The sequence below is a fragment of the Amphiprion ocellaris genome, chromosome 18 (assembly GCF_022539595.1).
Source record: "Amphiprion ocellaris isolate individual 3 ecotype Okinawa chromosome 18, ASM2253959v1, whole genome shotgun sequence".
NCBI classification, from domain to species: Eukaryota; Metazoa; Chordata; class Actinopteri; family Pomacentridae; genus Amphiprion; species Amphiprion ocellaris.
Window position 1 is genome coordinate 11,123,421 of NC_072783.1, and position 24,545 is coordinate 11,147,965.

General features: G+C 39.6%; 1 protein-coding gene across 2 annotated transcripts in view; it reads left to right on the forward strand.

Moving 5' to 3' along the window:
• jmjd1cb (jumonji domain containing 1Cb) overlaps window positions 1-24,545 on the forward strand; it is a 148,053-nt gene that overhangs the window by 74,184 nt on the left and 49,324 nt on the right. The window contains exons 1-2 of one of the 2 annotated variants that reach the window (XM_055004364.1): window positions 12,878-13,105; window positions 23,758-23,871. Coding sequence is in view for 1 of the 2 variants with exons in the window: in XM_023265186.3 (XP_023120954.2) it covers window positions 23,758-23,871 (114 nt within the window). In the remaining variant the exon portion in view is untranslated. Of the gene's footprint in view, window positions 1-12,877; window positions 13,106-23,757; window positions 23,872-24,545 lie in introns of those variants that run through there. The other variant, XM_023265186.3, reaches the window with a different exon arrangement.

Consider the following 24,545-nt stretch of genomic DNA (forward strand, 5'->3'; position numbering starts at 1 on the left):
CCCAATTTTTCAAGTTTTTTATTGAAATTCAAGTAGTTCAAGTCCAATGAATAGCTTCAAATGGTACAAAGGTAAGTGGTGAAGGTTAATAAAAAGGTAACTGGAAAATAATGTACATTTCAGAATTATACAAAAAAGCATTTTTCAGGGAACAAGAAATGGGTGAACAACTTAAAGCTGTTCTGCAGCTATGGAGGTTGATCAAGCCTGGAAAGCTGGTATCACCAAATCCTACAGGTGTCCCAACTTTTCTTGATTACTTACAACCCCCTCTGTCTGCATAAAAGTAGTGCTGGAACACACTGTGGCACCATACCCTCCAGAGCATTATTTGATCAGTATTGTACTGCAGAAAGTAGTGTGTTGCTATAAAAATGGAGAGGAAAAGGCAATTCACAATAGAAGAGAGAGACAGACCATCATAACACGTAAAAATGTAGAGCATTCCTACACAGAAATTGTGAAGAAAGTCAAGGAAAACCATCAAACGGCACTCAGACACTGGAGGAAACTGACAGGAAGAGGTCTGGAAGACCCAAAGCCACAACAGAATCAGAAGACAAGTTTCTGAGAGTCTATAGCTTGGTGATAGAAGCTCACAGGACAACAGCTTCAAGCACAGCTTATTTAATAAAATTTAGCTGACAAAGGAATTTATCACAGTGATGCATAAATAATTTACATTATGTAGTTTAAGGTGACATTCTGTGCCTTTAAAGGAGTCATCAAATAAAATGCATCATTATTAGTATTCTAAAAATTCTAGTTTAACAATTAAAAGTCCTGGTCATTTATTGACTACATTGCCTAAAGTGTTTCATCTGGCTGCACATTCCAAAGCACCCTCACCTCGTGTCACATGAACCGTTCCTGTATGTTGGTTGGACTTTTGCAGTAAATGCAGTGTCATCTTTCTAGGCAGAGGTTGTGCTTATTTCCTGTTTATCATTATTGTGCATTTTCACGCTTTTAACCTCATTTATATAATTTGAACTGCGTAAACAATAATATTGAGTTTATACAATGGTGTAATAAACTCTTTAACAACTGGATCTGATCTTTTCTTCATGTCGTACTGTAGTCACATTGCATGAGCTGGTTTCTCTCTGTTCATTCAGCCCATCAGGTGCATGCATACTGCACACACATAATGTTAATGCTGAGATTATTTACACCTGACAGTCAGCGTCCAGCTGCCCAGTCTGTCCCATTAGTGGGCAAATTAAAGCTGTTTGTTTAGTTATTAGCCTGACTGTTGCATTTATGCTGTGCTTAGGAGACACGTCTCCAGACTTTCCGACTGACAGAACAGCTTTATTTTACAGTGATCACCCCTCCCTGATGTGACTCTATTACTGAAGTAAATGCCAGCATTACACAACATCAGAGGAAATAATGAAGCAATTCTGTTACATGACTTCTTGGCAAACTTGTGTGTAATACCATCTTGAACAAAATTCACGTTCTGGTAAAAGCTTTTAGTTAAGGTGTTTGTTCCTGTTGGCTGGCATATAGGGTTACATTCTGGCATTTAGAAAACAGTGTTATTTTATTGCTGTGACAGCATTGCCTCTTTCTTTCCAGCCAGGGCACAAAACACAGTTGTTGAATAAATCATTGGCAGCCTACACACGATGTTGAGACAGATTGTGCTTAATGTGTATGGCTTTGCTCTGGCCTCCTCCAGCTCTGACACAGGATCAGACCTCTTCTGGCACCACAGAGAACTCTAGCTGAGATGAATGCAGGACAGGAAGGGAGAGGGCAAGACAGTGACTCAGACAAAGAGAGAGGGATGGTTTTAAAGAGTAAGCCCTCCTGTTCTGTACGTCTGTCTGTTGTGCCCTCTGTGTGCGTGCGTGTGTGTGTGTGTGTGTGTGTGTGTGTGTGTGTGTGTGTGTGTGTGTGTGTGTGTGTGTGTGTGTGTCTGATCCAGATATTACATCATATTATTGTCTCCCAGGGAGCATTGAGTCCTCTGTGAACTCATTAAAGACACTCAATGCAGACTCCCATCAAAGACACAAAGTGAATTCCAATGACCAGATAACATCCAAGGGCAGGGAGGGAGGTGTGGGAGAATGGGAAAATGAGAAAGGAGAGAAGAGTGTCAGCCGTGCCGTATCATACCATCAACGGAAAGAAAAGAAAGGATGTAGCATAATTCATAAAAACATGCTACATTTAGAGCTATACTCTGCTCTAACTGCAGATGTTCATTAGCCTGTCTTTCATGTTGCTGTAAATGATTTATCTTCAGCAGAACTGGATGTTGGCAGGTTCACATACCCAGGAAGATACATTTGAACTATGAATTTCTGCAGTTATTTATTATGACTCCCATGTGGGTGAAGGCAGCTGACGGATGGACCTGCCAATCAAGAGCTAAAATGCTTAGTCAGCTAACTGATTAGTCAGTTGAAAACAAAAAGACTCAGAGCAAAAACTACAGCTACGTGTTAATATGTTGATAAATTGATCAATGAAAGAAGCCAGCCTTAATGTGAACACTTGTATTATAAAGGGGAATTCAAGACTGTATGGTCAACAGTACTGATGGTTCTGTTTCAGGGGTGTTAATCACATCTTAGTTCAGGTTCCACATTCAGCCCAATTTGATCCCTAGTGGGCCGGACCAGTAAAATCGCAGCATAATAACCTGTAAATAGAGGTCGACCGATATATCGGCCGGCCGATATTTTGGGCCGATATATGGACTTTTTCAATATCGGCCATCGGCCGATATTTACAAATAAAAAGCCGATTTGTGATCAGGCACCCGTACGGGCAGCTGCCGCGACCGCTTTTCCCTTAGAAGGACCTCCGGCACTCAGAGAGCGGAGCATGAGCAGAGCGAGTGAGCCAGGCAACAACAAGCCTAACCCTAACCACTTTCAGGTTACTTTTTAATTGTATTTTTTGTAAACCTTAAGTATTTTTTTTTAAGTTATTGTACTTTTTCACTTTTTGTGTTCAATAAATGTTAGAGTTCTACTAGTGTATTTAATTTGTAATATATACATGTATATACTTTTAGTGTTTAAATTGCCTTTTGTAATCGATGTGCTTTTAAAAAAAAAGGATATCGGCCTTAAAAATCGGCTTCTACAATCGGCTTTAGATATCGGCCATCGGCTGAAAATTTTTTTAAAAATCGGTATCGGCATCGGCCTTTGAAAATCCCATATCAGTCGACCTCTACCTATAAACAACCATAACTCCAAAATTTTCCTTTGATTTAGTGCAAAAAAGAAAATGTTCACATTTAAGGAATTATCTCTTTACAAAATGTTATGAACAACATGAGGTTTCTTAAGAAAAATAAGTTTAATTTTAACAACATTATGCCTCAGTTTATCATTTATACATTACAACTTCCAGATCACAGTTTATCTACAAAAGCACAAATCATTCTGTCTCAGGTATCTGGAGCTGAATGATATAGTATTTTACTTTATGATCAAAACAACAAAAGTCAGACCAAAAAACAACAAAAACTGGACAAAATATTATGAAAATGAGACAGAAAGCAACAAAAAAATGGACAGACAACACAAGCAAGACAAAAAGACACAAAACAACAAAAACGAGAAACAAAACGACAAACGAGGAACAAAACAAAAACATGACAAACGACAAAAGTCAGACGAAAAACAACAAAAACAAGACAACATATTACAAAAACAAGGCACAAAACAGTCAAAGAACAATGAGCAACATAGTATCTTACTTTATGATCAAACAACTTGTCGTGGTCTAGAAATTATTTGAAATTTATAGTTTTACAAGTTTACAATTTGCCGTTCATGTCTTCTCTGTAATTTTTACACTCTACAAAGTCGTCCAGCAGGCCAGGTTGGACCCTCTGGTGGGTTGATTTTAGCCCGCGGGCCGCATGTTTTTGATACCCCTGTTCTATTTGAACCATCTATAGGAGTAGCTGCATCTTAACTAGAACATCCGCCTTTCCTTAAGCCTTTAACCTTACTGATGGCTGTCACACTGTATGCTTGCTAAACCTCTGTTCTGTTGTAAATGTGGTGTGCTGTATGTGCAACTCTATGTCCTCAGCTGACCTTGAAGTATTAGTCAGCTGGGATATTACAGACAAGAAAGGTGGAAAGTCAGAAATGTTGTAAATGTGAAATCTCGCCCAGTACTGTATATGCTACACAATTTCACTGTTGTTACATTTAACCATATATACCTTAAGCTGCATCTATGAATGAATTAATCAGTCAGTAGTGGAATAAACACCAAATATTTTTGTGTAATTTAAGAAGTAATTAAATTCCTACTTCTCCAATGAAGATTTGCTGCTTTGTTCAGCTTAGTGTGATAAGTTGAAAATTTTTGGGTTCTGAATTGTTTCTGTGATTGAAAACCAATCTAAACACATTCCATGAAGGGCTTTTTTTGGTCAAACGCAGGTGTCACAGGGTAAAATTGGTTTTATTATCTTATGGAAAATGTCCTGTATTTGTAATTTTAACAATTAATCAATTATTGGTTGTTAACATGACTTGTTAAAAAATTTGCCGACTTCTACTTCCTTGGGGATGTTGACGGTGGTAGCAGTTGTTTCAATATTGTTCCACTTTGAAAACATTGTTGCAGTGAAAGTATCTATTACAATATTTGAGAAAAAGTCTCTAATTGCTAAAGAAAATATTTGTTAGTTGAGATGATAAATAGTAGTGAAGTGTTCCCGTGGAGTTGCCTTAATGACCAGTTGTTTTTACAAACAGCATTTATTTGACTGGATTAGTGAAAACCATGTCTGGTTATTTTGTCTTTATGGACACCAATTCACAGAAAAATGTACTATATCAATAGTTATATCATGGTCTGTCTGCCACGTCTGGAGCAAAGCCACATTGAAACTAATAAAACTCTATCTTCAAGCTGACACACACACCCCTGCTGTGTTCTGGCTCAGTTCCCAGCTGCTACACACTAACAGTATCTGGCAGAGCTCTCTACTGTAGTTGTCAACTGATATGGTTTTTTTAATGGTGGTGCTGATATCGAGTTAACACCAGAAGCTGATGGGTGAAATATAATGCTGATATCATATTGTTGTTTTTTTGTATCTGATAATCTGATACAGCCAATAATAGATATGACAGTTACTGAACTTAAGTAAACATCTGCATTGACTGTTTCATGCACCCTGCAGGGCATATATTTACATTTCTTTAAAGTATCAATGAAATGAATCTCTACAGGTAGTCAGTTCATTAAACTTTGTAAAGACAAACTTGTGAATGAAGAACACAATTGTGGTGCAGTTTACAACATCTGATGTTGAGGTAGGTCTATTGTGTTACTTCCTGGAGCCAACACACTGTGCTTTGCTGCCATTTATGGACTTAACTTCGCTTATTCACACCATGGAAAATTAGCCACTAGCTGTAGTAGCTAGTCAGGCCCCAGTCGTCGCTGCAGAACCAATTCAACCCTCAACATGCCTTTGGCTCGATTAATTGACCAACTAATTATTCGGTCTATCACTATTCCTCTGTTCTAATTTCATAGAGGGAGACAGACGTAAGAAGCACGAGAAGCTGTAATTTCTGCCAGCAGAGAGGATTTGATGCAAATATCCCTGTAGAGATGCTATAAATATCTTCCAAAAACAAATCCCCCATTTCTGAAGGTTTGTGATTCATATCGTTAGTCTCTGTTATTAGTTTTCACTCATTTTCCCACAGAAGATCATAGAGAAATGCCGGGCAAGATTACATGATGCCTCGCCAGATACTTTTTAACAGCAACATTGTAATTTACTTCACATAAATGTACTGTACACTGATCAGATTTCAAGTTCAACAGCAGGTGGAGGACAGTCAGCGCTGCAGACGTTAAAAGACTATCTAGAGCCGCTTATTTATACAGTGTGTGTGCAGTCGGCTGGATGTAGGTTGCGGGTATAAGCCTGCTATTGGCTGATTATCTCTGTCAGCATTCTCCTCCCCTTCCGCTATCTCTGTGTTAGCAACAATAGTAATCCCCTAGCAGCTAACTACCACACTGTAAATGAAAGTAATATGAACGTTTTGCAGAGGATTTTGATCATGCAGTGAAGCAGTTAATTTAATTTTTAATTTTAATCACAGTACTCTTTTCCCCACATACAAAAGTTCCACCACAAGAATTCCAGCAATTGCTTTTTAAGTAATTTTTTTTGGACTTTTTGCCTTTATTATAGTGCACAGTGGCGAGAGAGACTGGAAATGTGGGGAGACGAGTGGGGGAAAGACATGCAGTAAATGGCCTTGTGTCGAACTCGAACCCATGACGGCTGCGTTGGGGACTATAGTCCTTGTTTATGGGTCACCCGCTCAACCTGTTGAGCTACAGGGGCGCCCAGCAATCGCTTTGTTGAGATAACACCGAAGCTGCGTCCTTTGCTTAGTCCCGCCTACAACTACTGTGATTGGTGTGAAGAAATACAAACACGCCAGACCGTTTTTCCTCTATAGCATAATGGTAGTGTGGTGCAGCCAGACCATTATGTTCTACAGAATGGGCTGGTGTTCAGTTTAGTTGAATTACTGAACATATTTTGGTAGATAATTAAAGTCAGAATTCTTGTATTGCTCTAAATCTGACCAGCATTAGTGGTTAATTGTTCAAGCAACATAATGTTTTCTTTTTTTGTTTGTTGTTGTTTTTTTAAAATAAAAGAACAACAGCTCCACATCATACACAACCCCTACAGTATTTTACATCTCCCAGATGTTTCACTCAGCATTAGCTAGATGGATGAAAACTGACAGACATTACTTTGCAGGATTTGCCAGAGCCGTATGATAGCCCCTCAATCTGTCTGTCCATCTGCACATCTTAAGAGTGGCGTCTGTCCTCTAACATTGTCTGACTTGCGATGTACAGTTCAAAAAACAAATCAAAATCCATGCAGCATAACCAAAGATTGCCTTTTGTATTCCACTCAATCTTCCTTGTCACCGCCTGGTGGCTACATTACCCACAATGTCATTAAAATGTAATATGTAACAGCTAACAGTTCAGATTTGGTGTGTTGTGAAGTAGTTCATGTAGGTGAAACAGCTAGGCTCAGTAGAGGAGCAAGCTAAAGAGGTCTCCCCACTTCTTTCTAAATCTGCTTTTACTCTTCAGATTTATAGCCTCAACCAACACTGGAAGATTTGCTACTCTTCCTTTGGAGCCACAATAGACTTTATATATACAACCTATTCACAAATGCAATAACACCTCACAACACCTAGAAACAGATTGTGTTGCATTGACGATGAACATAATTATATGAATGTCACATGCATTATGGTTCTTCATAGATCTTTTTCACAGCAGATGTTTTAACTTTGTCTTAGCAGGACCAGCAGGTAAAACAAATTTCATAAACATTTATTCAGTTCCACAAGGTATCCCTGTAAGCGACGACAACGATCCACCATTGCTGCTCAATTCCAGGACCACAGAACTACCTCACTCAGACAGAATACAGTCATTATTATGATATCAATCACACCTGTGCTTTTCCTGCTGTGAAAGCCAGTGGGTCTGCTGTGAAAAAGTGTCTCAAGGGGCACTTTATTAGGTACACCTCACTAGCACTGTGTTGGACCCCCTTTGGCCTTAAGAATGCCCTTAATCCTTTCTAGCAAAGATTCAACCAGGTGCTAGAAACACTGCTTTGATATTTTGGTCTGTATGGACATCATATCCTCATGCTGTGGTTTTAAGACTCATCAGAACAGATCATGTTTTTCCAATTTTCTATTATCCGATTTTAGCGAGCTCATGTGAATTGTAGCCTAAGTTTCCTGTTCTAAGCTGACAGGAGTGGCACCCAGAGTGGTCTTCTGCATACCTTCATTGTAACGAGTGGCTGCTTGAGTTACTGTTGCCTTTCTGTCGTCTTGAACCAGTCTGGCCATACTCCTCTGACCTCTGCCATCAATAAGACATCTATACCCTGAGAACTGTTGCTCATTGGATATTTTGTCTTTCCCATCCCATTCTCTGTAAACTCTAGAGATGGTTTTGCATGAAAATCCCAGAAGATCAGCAGTTTCTGAAATACTCAGATCACCAACAACCATGCCATGTTGAAAGTCACTTAAACACCTTTCTACCCCATGCTAATGCTCAGGATGAACTCCAGCAGGTCATGTTGAAAACGTCTACATGCCTCAATGCATAGAGTTGCTGCCATGTGATTGGCTGAATGGATATTGCGTTACTGAGCAGTTGAATAGGTGTACCACATAAAATGTCGGTCATCACAGAGAAAATGGATGGAAAGATGGGGGACATGAATGACGGAGAGAGGAGAAGCAAAGAGGGTTAATGATAGACCGAGACTGAAAGTATGAAATTCTGTTGTATATTTGTTTGACTTTCTCTTTTCTCAGTACAGAATGCTAAGTCTTGTTATGTTACCTAGCAACAAGGGCCCACTTAGCAAAACACATACACACACAAACGGATATCTGGAGGCGTCCTTGTTATTTGGTCACTATACTGGCCTGTTTATGACGACAGGAGAACAAAGGAGTGTGTGTGTGTGTGTGTGTGTGTGTGTGTGTGTGTGTGTGTGTGTGTGTGTGTGTGTGTGTGTGTGTGTGTGTGTGTGTGTGTGTGTGTGTGTGTGTGTGTGTGTGTGTGTGTGTGTGTGTGTGTGTGTGTGTGTGTGTGTGTGTGTGTGTGTGTTTGCCATCATATGCAGCTCTCTTCTTTGAAAGTTGACTTGCTAACCTGTGTCCACCATTGTCTGTAACATAGCCTGCCTTGTGCTCAGTGTGTGTAGCTGTGGAATACATATATACATACCAAATCCACAGACCTGCAGCACTCCGGGGCTTGTGCCTGGCTCGTGAGCTTGCTACCTATCCCGAGAGGAAACCAGTCAATTATGTTAGATCCAGTATTGGTGGAATTTGGGTCACTAAAACACCCCCCCCCCTCCCCCCCCCCCCCCCCCCCCCCCCCCCCCCCCCCCCCCCCGAGCAGATGGAGCTGGGCTTGTGTAATCTCCTGCCTCCTGTGGATTTGTGTGTGGACGTGTAATTAAAGTTTACCTTTATGGCTGTGAGGACATCAGATAACAAGTCTCCCTTTGCAGAAGCAGTTCAGTCCTGTCCCTCTGACAAACTGTGGCAGCACAGTACATAAAGTGATTCTGTCTTTTTAATAGGTAAGACTTCATTTAGAGCTCCAGCTGATGTTGGTGGTTGAGAAAATACAGCTGCGAAACGTAAGCTGTAGAGTGCATCATACCTTTCCTGCTGCACATGTTTATAGTTTCCTGAAAGTGGCAAGATAGTTATTTCTTTGTATGAATGTTTGTCACTGGTACAGTATTTAATCGGGGAGTCAATGTGTGCAAATGACCGAGGCTTTAATCCCTGCAACAGTGTAACAGATGGACTACAGGATGTAGCTTCACCTGCGTGTGTGTCTGTGTGTCGCAAAGTGTAAATCTGCTGAGTGATAGACGGATTAACCAGAGCAGGTTTCTGATCAGCTGATGAGTTCAGAGGTTATGGTTTAGAGTGTGTGTCGGTTCAGCAGTGGACCAGCCATCTGTAGTTGTCGTTCGTTGTTAATTATACTTTGGACGTATACATTTTGGATTTGTCGTTGTTTGGAGGATATGGATGCATTTTTATTCACTGACCAGTTTAGCCTGGCAACTATGACAAAGGTGTTGTTGATAAATTGTAGAGAAACACAAACAGCTGAACTTCCAGCCAGAGTTATTACTATAACCAGTCTATCGTGTCTGAATGAAGACCAAATCGACCCACTGCTGTGAGCACTGGGAAGAGGACAGGGGACTGAAACAGAGGAGCTAAAATGTGTTTTGCCTATTAACTGTTGATGTGTTTGCCTCAAACGAATGTTTCTTGTGTCTTGTGATACTGCAGGACGTCCCAGGGCCAAGAACTTTTAAACTAACTAATGCAACCATCATAGTGAATTCCTTCAGAGGATAAATGTTATTTAACCTCACAAAAGCTATCAGGTGAATTTTAGTTTTTCAGAACAACCCTGTCCATTATATCCAATCAAAGTATTGGCCAAAAGCTATGATCAGGATTCATGTTGATGAAAAAATTTTTACTGTGCAGTGGACAACATTGTTCATTTAAATTTTTTGACTAGCACATTTATGTCTAAAAAATTCTGCCTCTGCACAAAAATAATGTTACATGAGAACATTTTCAAAGTGTTTAAATCCTGAAAATATATGAATATTTTGTGTTTATGATCAGTTATAATTTTGGTTAAAAAAAACTGATAATTTAAATTTTAAGAATATTGAGTATTTACTATTTGCACAGAAGATGTTGAACAGGAAATGAGAAAATGAGATCTTAACTCTTTCATGCTTTGACACTAAACTTAATGCATATAAGAAACAAACACAAAAAATAACACGTAAATCCATCATTTCACCAATGTATGGACGATGCAATAAGGATGAACACATTTTTTAATTTGTGTACACACACACACACACACACACACACACACACACACACACACACACACACACACACACACACACACACACACACACACACACACACACACACACACACACACACACACACGTATGGTTGCAATGTGCAGAGTTTTACACCAGCAGTGCTAAGATGGTTGCAAGGTGTTTTATTGTTGTAAGTCAAAGTTAATGGGGCTTATGATAGATCTGAGTGGTGCATCTTCCTTTCGTATTTTTGTAAATCCATACGAGCATGGTGTGTCTAACCCAGGATAAAACCAGTAGTAAGATGGGCAGTTGCTGGCTTTCTCTTTTTCCAGCTGTTGTAAGCAGTCAGTGAACTTTATTTTTTAGCTGCTTGTAGTGTTTCATCTCAGGACCTATGGTAGGATGGTGTAGTCACTGAGTAATGTTTTTTTAGTGTTGAGTGTGCATCTTCCTTTGTAGGCCATCGCTGAATATTAATGTGAATGTACCATCAAGTTGAGAATGTTTGTGAAAATCCGATAGAATGTAACCCAAAGCACAGCTAAAATGTATCTCTGATGAACATCCGCCGTCTTTGATGAAAGATCACCGTAAAAGCAGCCATCTCTCTAACTTTACATTACTGTTAAGTCATACTAGCTCAGTATATTTAGTAGATTCTTTCAGAAAACTAATCATATTTGTAGCTTTTTTTGCTCTCTTATATAAACATGTATTTTCCTAAGTAAACAAGTTGTACACAAATAGATATTAGATATTAGGTTAGGCACAATGAAAAACATTAGTGTACTGGTGTATGCCACAAATAAACCTGGAACTTGAAGTGTGCTGAAGAGTCTACGTAAAAATACCAAACACCACAGGATGATGTGACTTGTGAGGTAGTTTCCTATGTCTTCTTTTAGCACAAAAACATCAGTGTGACATCACTGTTATTTTACATTTAACATTTTTTTTATTCTACTTGTGATGTATTAATGGGATCTGATGAATTCGATGTGGTGAAGTTTCAAGCTGCTTATGCTGTTCACATAGGGATTGTAACTGTAGTTTATAGCTCTCTGATTTGCAACTCCACTCATAAAAGCAGTAAACATTAGAGCTGCAACAATGAATCGATTAGTTGTCAATTATTAAACTAACTGCCAGCAACTTTTGTAATCAGTTTGAAAGATAATTCATTTCAAAGTATCCACACTATCCTTTGAGTTCCTAAAGCTTTAGCACACCCCTGTGCATTGACCAGTTTGATTGATTGTATTGATGTATAGGTGGATCTGCTGACGTTTTAAAAGCTTCTTATTAACAGATCCAGCAGACATGAAGCGACCATATGATTTATTTGGAAGCTTGTGTGTGACTAGTCCAATATTCCCTGTGGTCGAGCTCAGCTTTGTGTCCATCATGTATCACTGTTTGGTGCTGAGCAGGTTGTGTAGTGGCTGCTGGAGTTAGAGAAAAGCATTTTGCTGCTATTGCTGGAGAAACAGTGATGAGATCGGTGAGAATGAACCGAAACAGTCAAGGTGTGGGCTGTAAACCAAAACAACGAGCTTATAGGAAGTTTCAAATTCAGTAGAACTGAGCTGGGTCTGTGGGTCCTTCCCTGTGTGAACCCTTTTACTTTATACATAATCATTTGGTCAGTGTTAATATAGAAATATTGATCATTAGAACCATACAGTGTGTGTTACTGGATAGAATAATTGTAACTATTATCATATGTAGGATATAAACCAGCTGGAACTGAGGCGAATGGAAAGTGTGGCTTATTATATCCACTTCTGCTTTAGCATTTTTTGCATTGGCACTTGTTTGAAGAATGATCTAGTTTCACTTCAGTAATTACAAAATACCTTAACCTTCCCCTTTACTGCTGTTTTGTCCTACTGCATACAATTTAACATAATTTAAAGGAAGGAAAACGTGTGTAAAGAGAAGGCCGTCAAAGCTGGGTTGAGCGGAGGTGGGAGGAGGCCGAGTGGGAGGGAGAGAAAATGAAAGAGAGACCAAGTCAGAGAATGTGGTGAGTAAGAGAGAGCAAGCCTGCGTCACAGAGAGAGAGAGAGAGAGGGGAAGTGTGTGTCGGCCAGCCCTGCCTCCTCCCTCCTCCCTCCTCCCTCCCTCCTTCCTCCCTCCTCCCTCCTCCCTCCTCCCTCCCTCCTTCCTCCTCCCTCCCTCCCCCCTCCCTCCTCCTTCCTCCCTCCCTCCCTCCTCCCTCCTCCCTCCTCCCTCCCTCCTCCCTCCTCCCTCCTCCCTCCCTCCTCCCTCCTCCCTCCCTCCCTCCCTCCCTCCTCCCTCCTCCCTCCTCCCTCCCTCTCCCCTGCCTCTCTCCTCTCCCTCCTTGCGTCAGCAGCAGTTAAAATGTCGGCTGTGTAGCTCGTCCTCTGCACTGCTTTCTCTCCTTCTAGACCATCTGTCTTTTCTTACCACAAGAGGAAACGTCTCTCTCTCACTCTCTTTCTCTCACTACCTTTTTTTTTTTTTTTTTTACCCGAGTCATCCTTTCTTTTCTTTCTTCCTGTCTCTCGCCTGGTCGCCGGATCAGAGCTAGTTTTGTGAAGTGTTTTTCTACAAAGCCGTTGCTCCTTGACGTTGTTTGGAGACGGGAGGACAGAGGTAACGTTACAGTCTTATGTCCGACGCTGTTTTTATTCTATAGACGTTGCTGCTTTTCGTTTCGAACCAAAGCTCAGTTTGATTCATGACACTGAATGGAGCGGACGGCAGTAACAAACTGCGTGAGAACTGTGGTGATTTCCCAGAATAGAATGTATGGTCATTTTGATCTATCTGAGATGTGGACATGTACGGGTGTGTATCTAATGGACAGCTGCTTTTTCTACACCACTATCCCAATCACTTCTCTTCTTCTATATTCCTACTACCATATACCTGCTACAGCCTAAGTACTGTATACCACTGCTTTGCCAAAATCTTGTTTGTAATAATGGTTTTGGAGCAGATGCTTTCTTCACAGCTAACCCAGAAACACAGAAGAACATAAAAACCTTGAGGACCATAAAACGTCTGGATCCCAGTTTGTAATTTTTCATGAACTCGGGTTTAATTCTTGCCGTGTGGAGGACCTTTACTCAATTATTTTTCCATGAGTCTGTGCTACATCAGTCACAGCAGCAACAAATCTTTCGCAAACTTTGCTCTGCAGTCACAAGCCTACATTGTCCCAGTTCATGGTGTGTTTGCAGAACATCTGATTTCCAATCATGTGGATGTTGCTCAGCTCTAAACATGCTTTCAGTGATAACAGCTGCAGATTCTCTGACAGCGTTGGTTGCGATATCTGTTGGCGATTTCATCAGAGACAAATCCATCGTGTAACCCACATAGCTCCATATATACAACTTTGTGCTGCATTCTTGCTTAATATAGACTTTAAAGGGACACTGTAGTGAATTTATTTAAATCCGAAAAATCAGTTTACTTGCAACAAGAACTACTGAGCCTGTGAAACAGTCGTGTAATGTCTCCTGAAGCAATGAAACCATCAGGGTTATCTTGGATAGCAATTTTTACAGAAAGTCTGGCTACCAGCAGTTTGTTTGAGAGGCCGGAGGAGGTTCTAATAAAAGACACCATTTAGTTGCATTGTGGGAAATGTCAGATTAAATGCCTTTGGAGCTTGACTTGGGTTCTAAAAGTCAGGGTATATTGGCCTTCGTGTCTTCAGTTTTAAGTGTTTACTGTTCATTTTTAATCTGCCTCCTAAAAAAAAAACGAATTTTATGTGGTCCCATGCTACGTAACAGGAATACCACTTTAACAAGCCTTTCAATGTGCCTCAAGCTGTATCCATGATACAATGACATAATTAGCTGGCAAGATAATAATGTCATCTCATCAGTCAGTCTTCTAGCAGTATTGGGGAAAACACACACTGATGGATTTTATTTTGCTGCAGCTTTAGAAAACAGCAGCAGGTTTTCAGTGGAAACATAACTTCTTTTACTTTGCATTTGTGTTGTGTGGAAAACATGACAATCCTTTTCATCAGTTGTTTCATTTGATCTGGTTTTTAGTTTGATAAGAGATTAGCTCTTCTTTGGCGCTCTAAAACCTCATTAACAGCTATCAGCATGATATAACCTACATTTATAGCAGCATTTTTTAAATTAAGGTGAAGGATAGGTGGAAGAATGACAGTCTTTCTATGTTCAGTCTTTCCTGGTGTAGGACTGTAGAATGTAGGTTGTCACCAACATGGTGCTGATACTATTGAGCTGCCATTAAACAATTAATTAATTGAATAATTAAATAAAATTAATTGCATAATAGCAACAAGGTAATTATTGTTCACTGACTTAATTTAATTACTGACATTTGCATAGCTTTTTGGGATAATTACATTTAATCAAACATTACAGGTCCATTAGTAGAATATGAGATTTTATGACCCTATCAATCCTGGTTGAAAAAAAAATCGACATATCAGTGAGTAACAAACTGGTAGAGACTCTTCAACGGTAGCTGATTAGTAACTTTGGTAGTGAGACATTACCTTGACAATATCACTGATCTTTATTTTCGGTTTCATGTTGCTAAAATGTGATGGTTTGGGTGCAAGGTCTGCAAACATAACCAGCCAATCAGGTGTTGTTGTTTGGTTAGAGTGACCTGAAAGCTAATGGGTCAAATGTTAAAACAAGCCAAGATTACCTCATTTGCGTGCACGTGTGTGCAGCCTCGTTTTGATAATTTGTTGTTTACTATCAAAGCAATAAGCAGATTAGAGCACAACCTGTGTGTGTGTGTGTGTGTGTGTGTGTGTGTGTGTGTGTGTGTGTGTGTGTGTGTGTGTGTGTGTGTGTGTGTGTGTGTGTGTGTGTGTGTGTGTGTGTGCGCACGTGTGTTTGAGTGTGTGTCAGTAAGTGTCTGTGTCTTATACTGTGACCCACTTAGATAACACCTTACCGTTGGTGCAGCATTACCACATGCTGGAAATCTATCTGCCATGCTAGACATTCAGTGCCATTTATGGAGATATTATATAATGTAAATTAACACATTGTCTTTATTCTGAGATCTACTCTGTTCCTCTGCTGTAATCAGGGACCAAAATAAATTCCAAATACTAATGTGACTATCCAACGTCCTGAGCTTTTAAGCTGACCCATGTTATGGTCAATAATTCCAAACCATCAATCAATCAGTAAGATACAAAGAGAGGTTTGAATACCAGCCCTTATCTGTTTACAAAGCATGAAGCCTTTTGAGCCACATGGAATAGCAATGTAGGCTCCATCATACAGACACTGCCAGTATCAAAGGGATGCAAGAAATGACAAATATTTCTACTGCTCTCGCTTTCCTTGTTAGAGGTCTATTAATGTAGAAGCTATTGAGCTCCTCACCTGACGGCTACCTGAGTAATGTCAGCATGATTCTGCAGGGCAACCAACACATTAGTGCTGCAGGGGAAAGATTTCAAATTAGCGCTGACTTGATTAATCATTTAATGGATCAGTTCGTTGCCAAGAAATCAACTTCCTGTTAAACCACAACAGAAATGTCAGACATTCAGTGGTTGTACTGTTCCAAAAGTTTTATATGCTATATAAACATAATGACATTGGAAGTAAGCATATTGTGTCACTTGGAGGTGAGGCTTATTGAACTGAAATCGCATCTCTGTACAAAACACTTGAGGCCTGGTAGACAGTGCAGACTGACCCAGTGTAACCTAAGTCAATCATTCCCCTGGGGATCAGCCAATACTGACTGTAAGATAAGATACAACTTTACTAATCACCAAGGAAGTTCTTGAATTACCTTAAACTAATCTCCAATTGATTGGTCTGTCATTACTCTGCAAACTTGATTTTCACATTTTTATCTGTGTTTGATATCCTTAAGTGAAATAATTGGAAAATAAATCCTAAATCATTCATTGATATAACTGATAATAATAAAAAAAAAAACATTAGTTGCAGCTGTACCAATCAAACAGCAGTCTACAGCACATCAGCTGTTTGTTCTTAGGTTGGTTTCTTGCTCTCAAGCATAGCAAAAAGGTAAATGATTTCATCCAAAAATCCATCCAGCATTTAAATGGTAAATAGTTAGCCATCATCTTGAACTTCTTTTGCTTCTCCTTTTTCTTCTTCTTGTTGTTAGTGTTGTCATGATACCACAATTCTGACTGTCATACAATACCTGCATAAATGCATCAATACTGAAGCGATACCAGAGCCAAGACCTAAAACATCGATGACAGTAATAGATGAAACTTTAGATTTTTCTTTTAGTATTAATTAATAGGAATTCAAGTTGCTTAAAGGCTTTGTGGACTCTTTCATTTGACTGATCTGTTTCTGCACAGCTTTTTGTGCTCCGACCAAATCGCATCATCATCACTATGACAACAGTAAACATTTCTTACAACAGTGTAGATGGAAACTGTCTTTGAGAGAGCCCATCGTTGTAGAAAATAGTTCCAGAGCACAGAGGTCTGCTGAGAACATGTATTGACTTAAGTGTTCAGTCTATTTTAGTGCACTGTTGCAGTGTGCAGACTGATAATTCTGGTTTGAGTTTCATCACACTAAGAGCCAGACTTAGTCATTTATGTTACTATTTTCATGCTCATTAAAAAAAAAAGTTTTTGTGCTCCCTGTATAGCTCCATATGTGAAAGTGTGTTTTTAAACAATGGATTAGTATATGTATAACATTAATACTGGATTATTGTAAATACTTACATCAATGTCATAGTGCTGTTAAAGCTTTTACATATTATTATTCAGTACGTTATTCAGTACTCTAATGCCACCTATACGTATGCCATTCAAAAGTTTAGGGTCACCCAGACAATTCCATGTTTTCCATGAGAACTCACACTTTTATTCATGTTCTAACATAATTGCAGGGTTTTCTAATCATCAATTAGCCTTTCAGCACCATTTGCTAACATGTAGCATTAGAACACAGGAGTGATGGTTGCTGGAAATGTTCCTCTGTACTCCTATGGAGATATTCCTTCAAAAACAGCCGTTTCCAGCTAGAATAGTCATTTACCACATGAACAATGTCTAGACTGGATTTATCATTCATTTAATGTTATCGTCATTGAAAAAAATTGCTTTTCTTTCAACAATGAGGACATTTCTAAGTGACCCCAAACTTTTGAATGGTAGTGTAATTCACTTATTATATAGTTAACTTAATATTTACAACCAGATATTATTTATTAAACAGTGTTTAATAGACTGAACACACCTTCATGGCAGATGTGATCTCCTGAGTGCATTTTGTAGTAATTGAAATAATTAACAAAAACGTTTGTGCCATATTTACCATAACCAGTACTAATTGAGTATAAATTAACAATTATAACGACACACTTTGAATACTGAACCTTTAGCAGCTTGTGAGTTATGATAGAGTTAATGTTACCAGTGTGAACGTTGCATTTACACCTAGAGATGTTTTCCATATTAATCAGTTAGCTAAAAAGTTAAGCAGAGTTTAACAGCTATCATTGCTTGAAGCTAATTCCTTTGTCACACTCCAGTGTTGGTAAATGTTTGTTACAGAGTGAATCACTCATTTCACCTCCATATTATCTATTCCATTCAATAAACTACTGCTCTTTGAATTTGATGCCTCACTTGGTCATGCCGGGTCCCTGAGTCTGCATAACATTTCAAACATATTTTGCAGACAGGCCTTTGTATGAGCTTTCGCTGTTAAATATTTTGATGTTTCACTTCGTGTGTCTAGTTCGTCAACAAGTTGTGGTTGGTCAGCATCACTGCTCGGATTTGCAGTCGAGTTTTAGGACACTGAAAGCTGCCGCAGAGAAAAAAGCAGTTGTCACGCCCATTTTGGCTGCAAAAAAGCAGAGCTGCAAACACGCTCACTGCCTCACTGTTCCAAATCAGCATTAATGATCAGAAGCGCTGCTCTTAGCAAACACTGCTGATTAGTTAAAGCATTGACACGGATTCCTAGGCTTGAGTGAAATACTGACCCTTCAGCTGGTGACTTCTCAAAACCAATTTAAATAGGACCTGTTTGGTACACCTTAACCACAAACACTGCAGTGGGACAGTCGTAGGAGCCCAGCACAAATCTAAAGAAGCAAATCAATGACCTGAAAAAATCAAGAAAGTCACATGTAGCCATTGCAAAGCAGCTACAGATCCCAAATCGCCTGTGTAAACAACTGTTTGTATGTATAAAATTCATTGCACAGTTGTGTCACAATCAGGAACAAAACTCAGGCAGTCCCCTGCTGCTGAGAGACGATTGGTCAGGATAGTCAAGAGTCAACCAAGAATCACCAAAAAGCAGCTCTGCACTGAACTTAAAGCTGCTGGAACACAGATGTCAGTGTCCACAGTCTAGTGTGTTTTACATCGCAGTTAAATGAGAGGGTGCCATGCAAGAAGGTAGCACTTCGTTTAGAAGCAGCACCTAAAGGCCCGACTGAGTAAAGCAAACACAATAATGAAAAAGAAGGATTCCTGTCACGTTGTTCAGGAAAACCTAAAATCATCAGCCAGAAGGTTAAGTCTCGGACACAGTTGGGTGTTCCAACTAGACAAAGACCCCAAACACGCATCAAAAGTGGTGAAGAAATGCCTAAATAAACCTAGAACTAAGGTTTTAGAGTGGTTTGCCCAAAGTTCTGACTTAATGATACTAACCTGTGGACTGTGCTAAAGAAACAACTCTGCGCCAGAAAGCAGAGAAATTTAGATGAACTCCACCAATTCTGTCAAGAGTACTGATCAAAGATAAACCAGAAGCTTGTGGACGGCTACCAAAAGAACCTAGTTGAGGTAAAAATGGCCAAAGAACGTTTTGCCAAATATTAGCACTGCTGTAAATATATTTTTCAGCCAGGAGATGTTGTCATGTTTCTAGAAAATCTACAATAGACCTCTGCTTGATTTTTTTTGTGTGTGTGTGACAAAGAAAGTTACTGGAGTCGCTGGTAACTCAAGACTGCCATGATGTACGTGATCTTTACAGTGTATGTAAACTTTTGTTCAAAACTGTACATACGGACTGATAAGCAGATGTAGCTCTCTCTGTCTGACTGGCATCAGATAATGGCCTCCTGTATGACAGAGCTTGTGTGTGTGTGTGTGTGTGTGTGTGTGTGTGTGTGTGTGTGTGTGTGTGTGTGTGTGTGTGTGTGTGTGTGTGTGTGTGTGTGTGTGTGTGTGTGTGTGTGTGTGTGTGTGTGTGTGTGTGTGTGTGTGTGTGTGTGTGTGTGTGTGTGTGTGTGTGTGGGAGGCTCTTGAGGTTACTTAGTGATGCATGAGCTCCATCGTCTCCTCTTCATCTCCTTTACGTTCTACTGCACTTCTCCCTATTAATTATTCACAGGTACAGGCACGCACAGGACAGTGTGTTATGTGTTCATGGAGACTGATCTGCTACCCCAGAATGCCACTGTCCCCATGTCTGTCCTCTTCAGATATTATTGCTTCCTGAGACCTTTTGCGGTTGTGTGATTAAACAAGCTTTTCAGTTATGTCTTTGCCTCTTCTTAGTGTTGATTCATTTGTGTGCAGATATTGTGGTTTTAATCCCTGTCTGTAAATACAGTGGGGGTTTTTTGTGCTATAGATCATTCCATCTCAAAGAAAAAGCACTCAGAGTGCAGTACTCCACCAAGGCTGTTCATTTCCCCATATGGCATTGTCAGAAATGCAACATTTTTTTCATAGAAATGCAGCATTTGTTTATTTGTAATTGATGATCAGAAATCACGGCAAAATAGAATTTGGCCATTTAATATAGACGTACCCACAAACAAAATGACCTTGTACTGAGCTCAGGTGTGTGTTATGCATGTGTACGTTATGTACGGATACAAAATTGCGTGACCTGAATATCTAGTGGGAGGCAGGAATTGATGGGACTCGGAAACACCCCCACAATTTAATCAGTTGTTCCTCGTATCATTTCCAACGGATAAGTCCTGAGAAGTCCGCAGTGGTGGATTTGTAGTAGGATGACAGTCATGTGATCGTCAGCAGGCAGCTGATGTAGCGTTCACTTGTTGTCGTGGTTACAGTGACGCCATACCGCTATCTCACTATGAGACAGAAATCTTTAACAAATCTGTGGATCCAAGCTATTAAGGCCTTGTCCACACGTAGCCGGGTATCTCACAAAACGAAGATATTTTTCTACGATTCGGCCTATCATCCACACGAAAACGCAGATTTACATCATCAAAAACGATTCTTTTTAAAAACTCCGACCAAAGTGAAGATTTGCGAATTCTCCGTTTTGTGCGTCTGCATGTGGACATCAGTAACCGGAGTTTTGCGTTTCGAAGCGTCACCACCTGCCACAAAATATGTTCTTACGTCACATATGCGACCTGTGTTTACATTCGGTAACAGTATGGATGCTCTCACAAGGTTTTGGGTGCTGTTTCTTGTACTTTATATTCCAAAACTACGTTTAAGAGCAATTCTGCCTCCTTATCGGTCCACACGAACGAGCCTGGCGCCATGTTTCATATTTCGTGGAAGTGACGTTAGAGACAGAAGCTTATTCTGATTGGATAGGATTTGGGGAACTACTGCCACCTAAAGGTCCGGCATGCTTATGAATGTGCTTAAAAATGCACTTATGCGGTTAGGTGTGGATGAAGTTTTTTTCTAAAAACGAGGTGGTGTGTACGTAAGTTTTTTTTCTAGACGGAGGGGGCAGGATATTCGGTTTTACAAAAACCCTGCTACGTGTGGACAAGGCCTAAGTCGCACCACTGCCAAAATCTAATCACTTCGTCTTGTCATTTCTGACCTTCCCTGAAAATTTCATCCAAATCCGTTATTCTGTTTTTGAGTAATGTTGAGCACAGACAGACAAATGTACACTGATCATCACGTAACTTATTATTCTAAAAAGTTAGAATTATCAGACCTAGGTTGCTTTATTTATTTTTTGTCATGAATTATGGATGTATTGAATAGCAGCTGTAAAATTTGATATGATACATTACGTACTTTCTGAGATAACTTAATTTTTAAAAAAAAATACCCCGTTGACCCATCTTCAATGCGTTTTTTTCGCACATTGAAATTTGAGGCTGTGTTTGAACCCCAACATCTCAGAATCTACTAAAGATAAAACCCCGCCTTTCACTCTTCTCATCATGATGATGGTCGTGAACAAAGTTTATATACACTGTTCAGACCATGTGTATCATGGCAGTCTTGAGCTTCCAATGACTCCTATAAAATGTTGTAAACCTTGTCAAGGTCCCATCATGCTTCTGCACTGCATGCATGCTGGGTTCAGGCTTGTAGTGGTGGCCATTGTCACAACTGTTTCTGACTGCTCTTCCTCTACTGATTTGCATTTTCAAGTATTTCCAACTTATGTTAATGTTTGCAAGTGCCAGTGTTTTTGCTGTGTTTAATCAGATGCCAAAACACTGCACACGTGAATGTACCATCCTTTTTTTGCAGAATTCTCTAACCTGTTTATTGCAGGGACTGTGAGGTAATCAGTAAAAATACAGCCCGTACAACACAAAGCAGTCTACCAGCCGTGTGCGCTTTCTCTTATTTAATTGGCCACCACAGCACCTTATCGTATCATGTTGCTTCGTGGTTTAGTAGAAGTTGAACCGCACTCAGCTGTTTTGCTGCATCACCCTGTTTTTCCACCTTTTCATGTCAAAGGACTCCCCCTATTAAAATGAATGGTGTTCCTGTGTTTTTCCACCAGTGGTTTAAGTTGTGGAGCTTCTAGGGAAATCTGGATTAGCATCTGCTGTCTGCTTTCTCAAGTAGAGTTGTATCATTATTAGTCAGAAGAACATAAGTATGTCGATATTCACTGCCTGAATCCCAAAAGGCATGTCATATTTTTAAAAATTCCCCAAATGACACCATTTATCATAGCTGAAAAATGTAAAAACTGGAAGCATCATCTTATTTTTAACTTTAAAACAGTCTATTAACTCATCATGTGCAACTTTTGATCACAGTTTTAAGCTGAAAATTGCAATTTATTTGATCAGGATCACTTTATTCTCAATGTGTGTTTTGACTGCCAAAAAACGGTTTTGTTTTTGTGAAATGAATAATAATTGAACTTCTTCTTTTTTTTGGTTATAATTACCATTAGTAGATGGATAGCCTTTAATGACACAAAAAAATAACTCAACAATAGCGACATTTGTACTCCAAAATAAAGAGGAATAATGTCCAAAATAATGTGCAGCAGTGTGAGCTGCGTTGCTGCCTGCATGCTGCCACTGAAGGCTAGAAATGTGATATGTATAGACAGACAGAAATAGAGCTGCAGACACACATGCTATCATGTTTTGCTTGCACACACAATGTGCTCTTGCCTACTATGTATGTGTGAGGAAGGAGGGAGTCACAGCAGTTGTGATCCTCACCTCTACTGTCATCTCTCTATCAGACTGACCTTGTTATGTAACCATAAATCAGAGTAGAACCAACCCCCACTACACACACGTGCATTTGCTTACTGCAGTGAACACCTTCTTGGGCTGCATTTGTACAGTTATTTTTGACTGACTGATTGATCTCAAGGACAAAACTAGAAAATACAAAATCATTTATTATGGCTGTAAAGAAACCTAAAGACAAGCTCTCCATAATGATAACTATGGCTGTAAGTAGTGTGACTGCACTGCTTGGACCTCAGCACAGCTTATTATGAAGGGACAGCATGGAAGCTAGTGCAGCCTGGCCCCTGTGTTGTATGTGCAGTAACAGCTGAACTCAGGCTACAGGCTGACAGATCTCATCAGAGAATGTGTGTGCATGTATGTGTAAAAAGGCAACATCAAAGTGGAGTATACTGCCTTTGAACTGTCAGACTTCCTCGACTCATTCATTTATTCATCACTCTAGAGCTGCTCTTCTATTCCCTGCTCTCTGTCTCTTTCTCCTCCTCCCTCCCTTTTTCCCTCTTTGCCTTCCTTCATCATGTCTCCACTTGTGTTTTACCTCCCTCTAATCTTTTCTGTAACTTTGTCTTTTATCTCTCTTCCTTCATTACTTGGTTTTCTCCTCTTACTTTTCTTTGTTTAATTGTCTGGTATTTGTTTTGTAACAGAGAACAGCATGTCCAAAATGAATTACATTTATTGCAGAATTGCTAAATTCCATGAAATATTTCAACTTAATGTATTTTGATGGGACATTTTGATCACATTGTTTTTAAAAGCAAACTGTCCTACTGATGTTATTGAGCTATTGTGTAATTGCTGGTGTTGACCATGTTGTGTTTTTTTATGTGCAGGCGTTTAAGCCAGTGGTGGGGAAGAGCCTGTTGTCGTCGGTAACAGCAGTGGAATTCTTATTGGACAGACAGTTGGACTTCCTGTCTGACCATTCAGCCTTCCAACCATACCAGGTAATAAACATACACTCAGATTCACACAGTAAATATACTCAGTGATCCTCAGGCCATGTGGATGAGCTTTACCACCCTCCTGTCACAAAATCCTACCTGTCTTTCTGTGAAAGATGATTCTAATGAATTAATCATTGCATCTGCTTCCTGCAGAAAATTTTGACGATGACGAAGCTTGATAACAGTGTCGTTAAAATTTGTACTAATAGAATTGTGTTTTGAGAAATAGGGTTATTTGCTTTCTTACTGAAAGTTAGATGGTCAGTTTAATAGCGTTGGTGCCTCTGTACGGTTAATATCAAGCTAGGGATGTTAATGACTAATGATTATGCAATTAATCACCGTTAATAATTTAACTAATTAAAAAAATATTCCCTGCTAAGGCAGAAGATAAGGGACATGCATGTCAGTAAATATATTGTAGATTAGCTGTAATACCTGGCTGCTTATGGTTTAATACTGTAGCAGTGTAAGTAATTTTAACTGTTTTCAATTAGTTGATTACTTATTGATAATGCTTCCCATTATCCCTTCAGGAAATTGTTCAAAATTTGCATATGTGTATGAAGCTACTGCCAGCAGCCAATCAGCTCAGGTTAGCATGGCCTAAAGACTGGAAAACGGACACACTTAACCTGGCTGCATATGAAAATAACAAACTTCTCCAAGCAGAA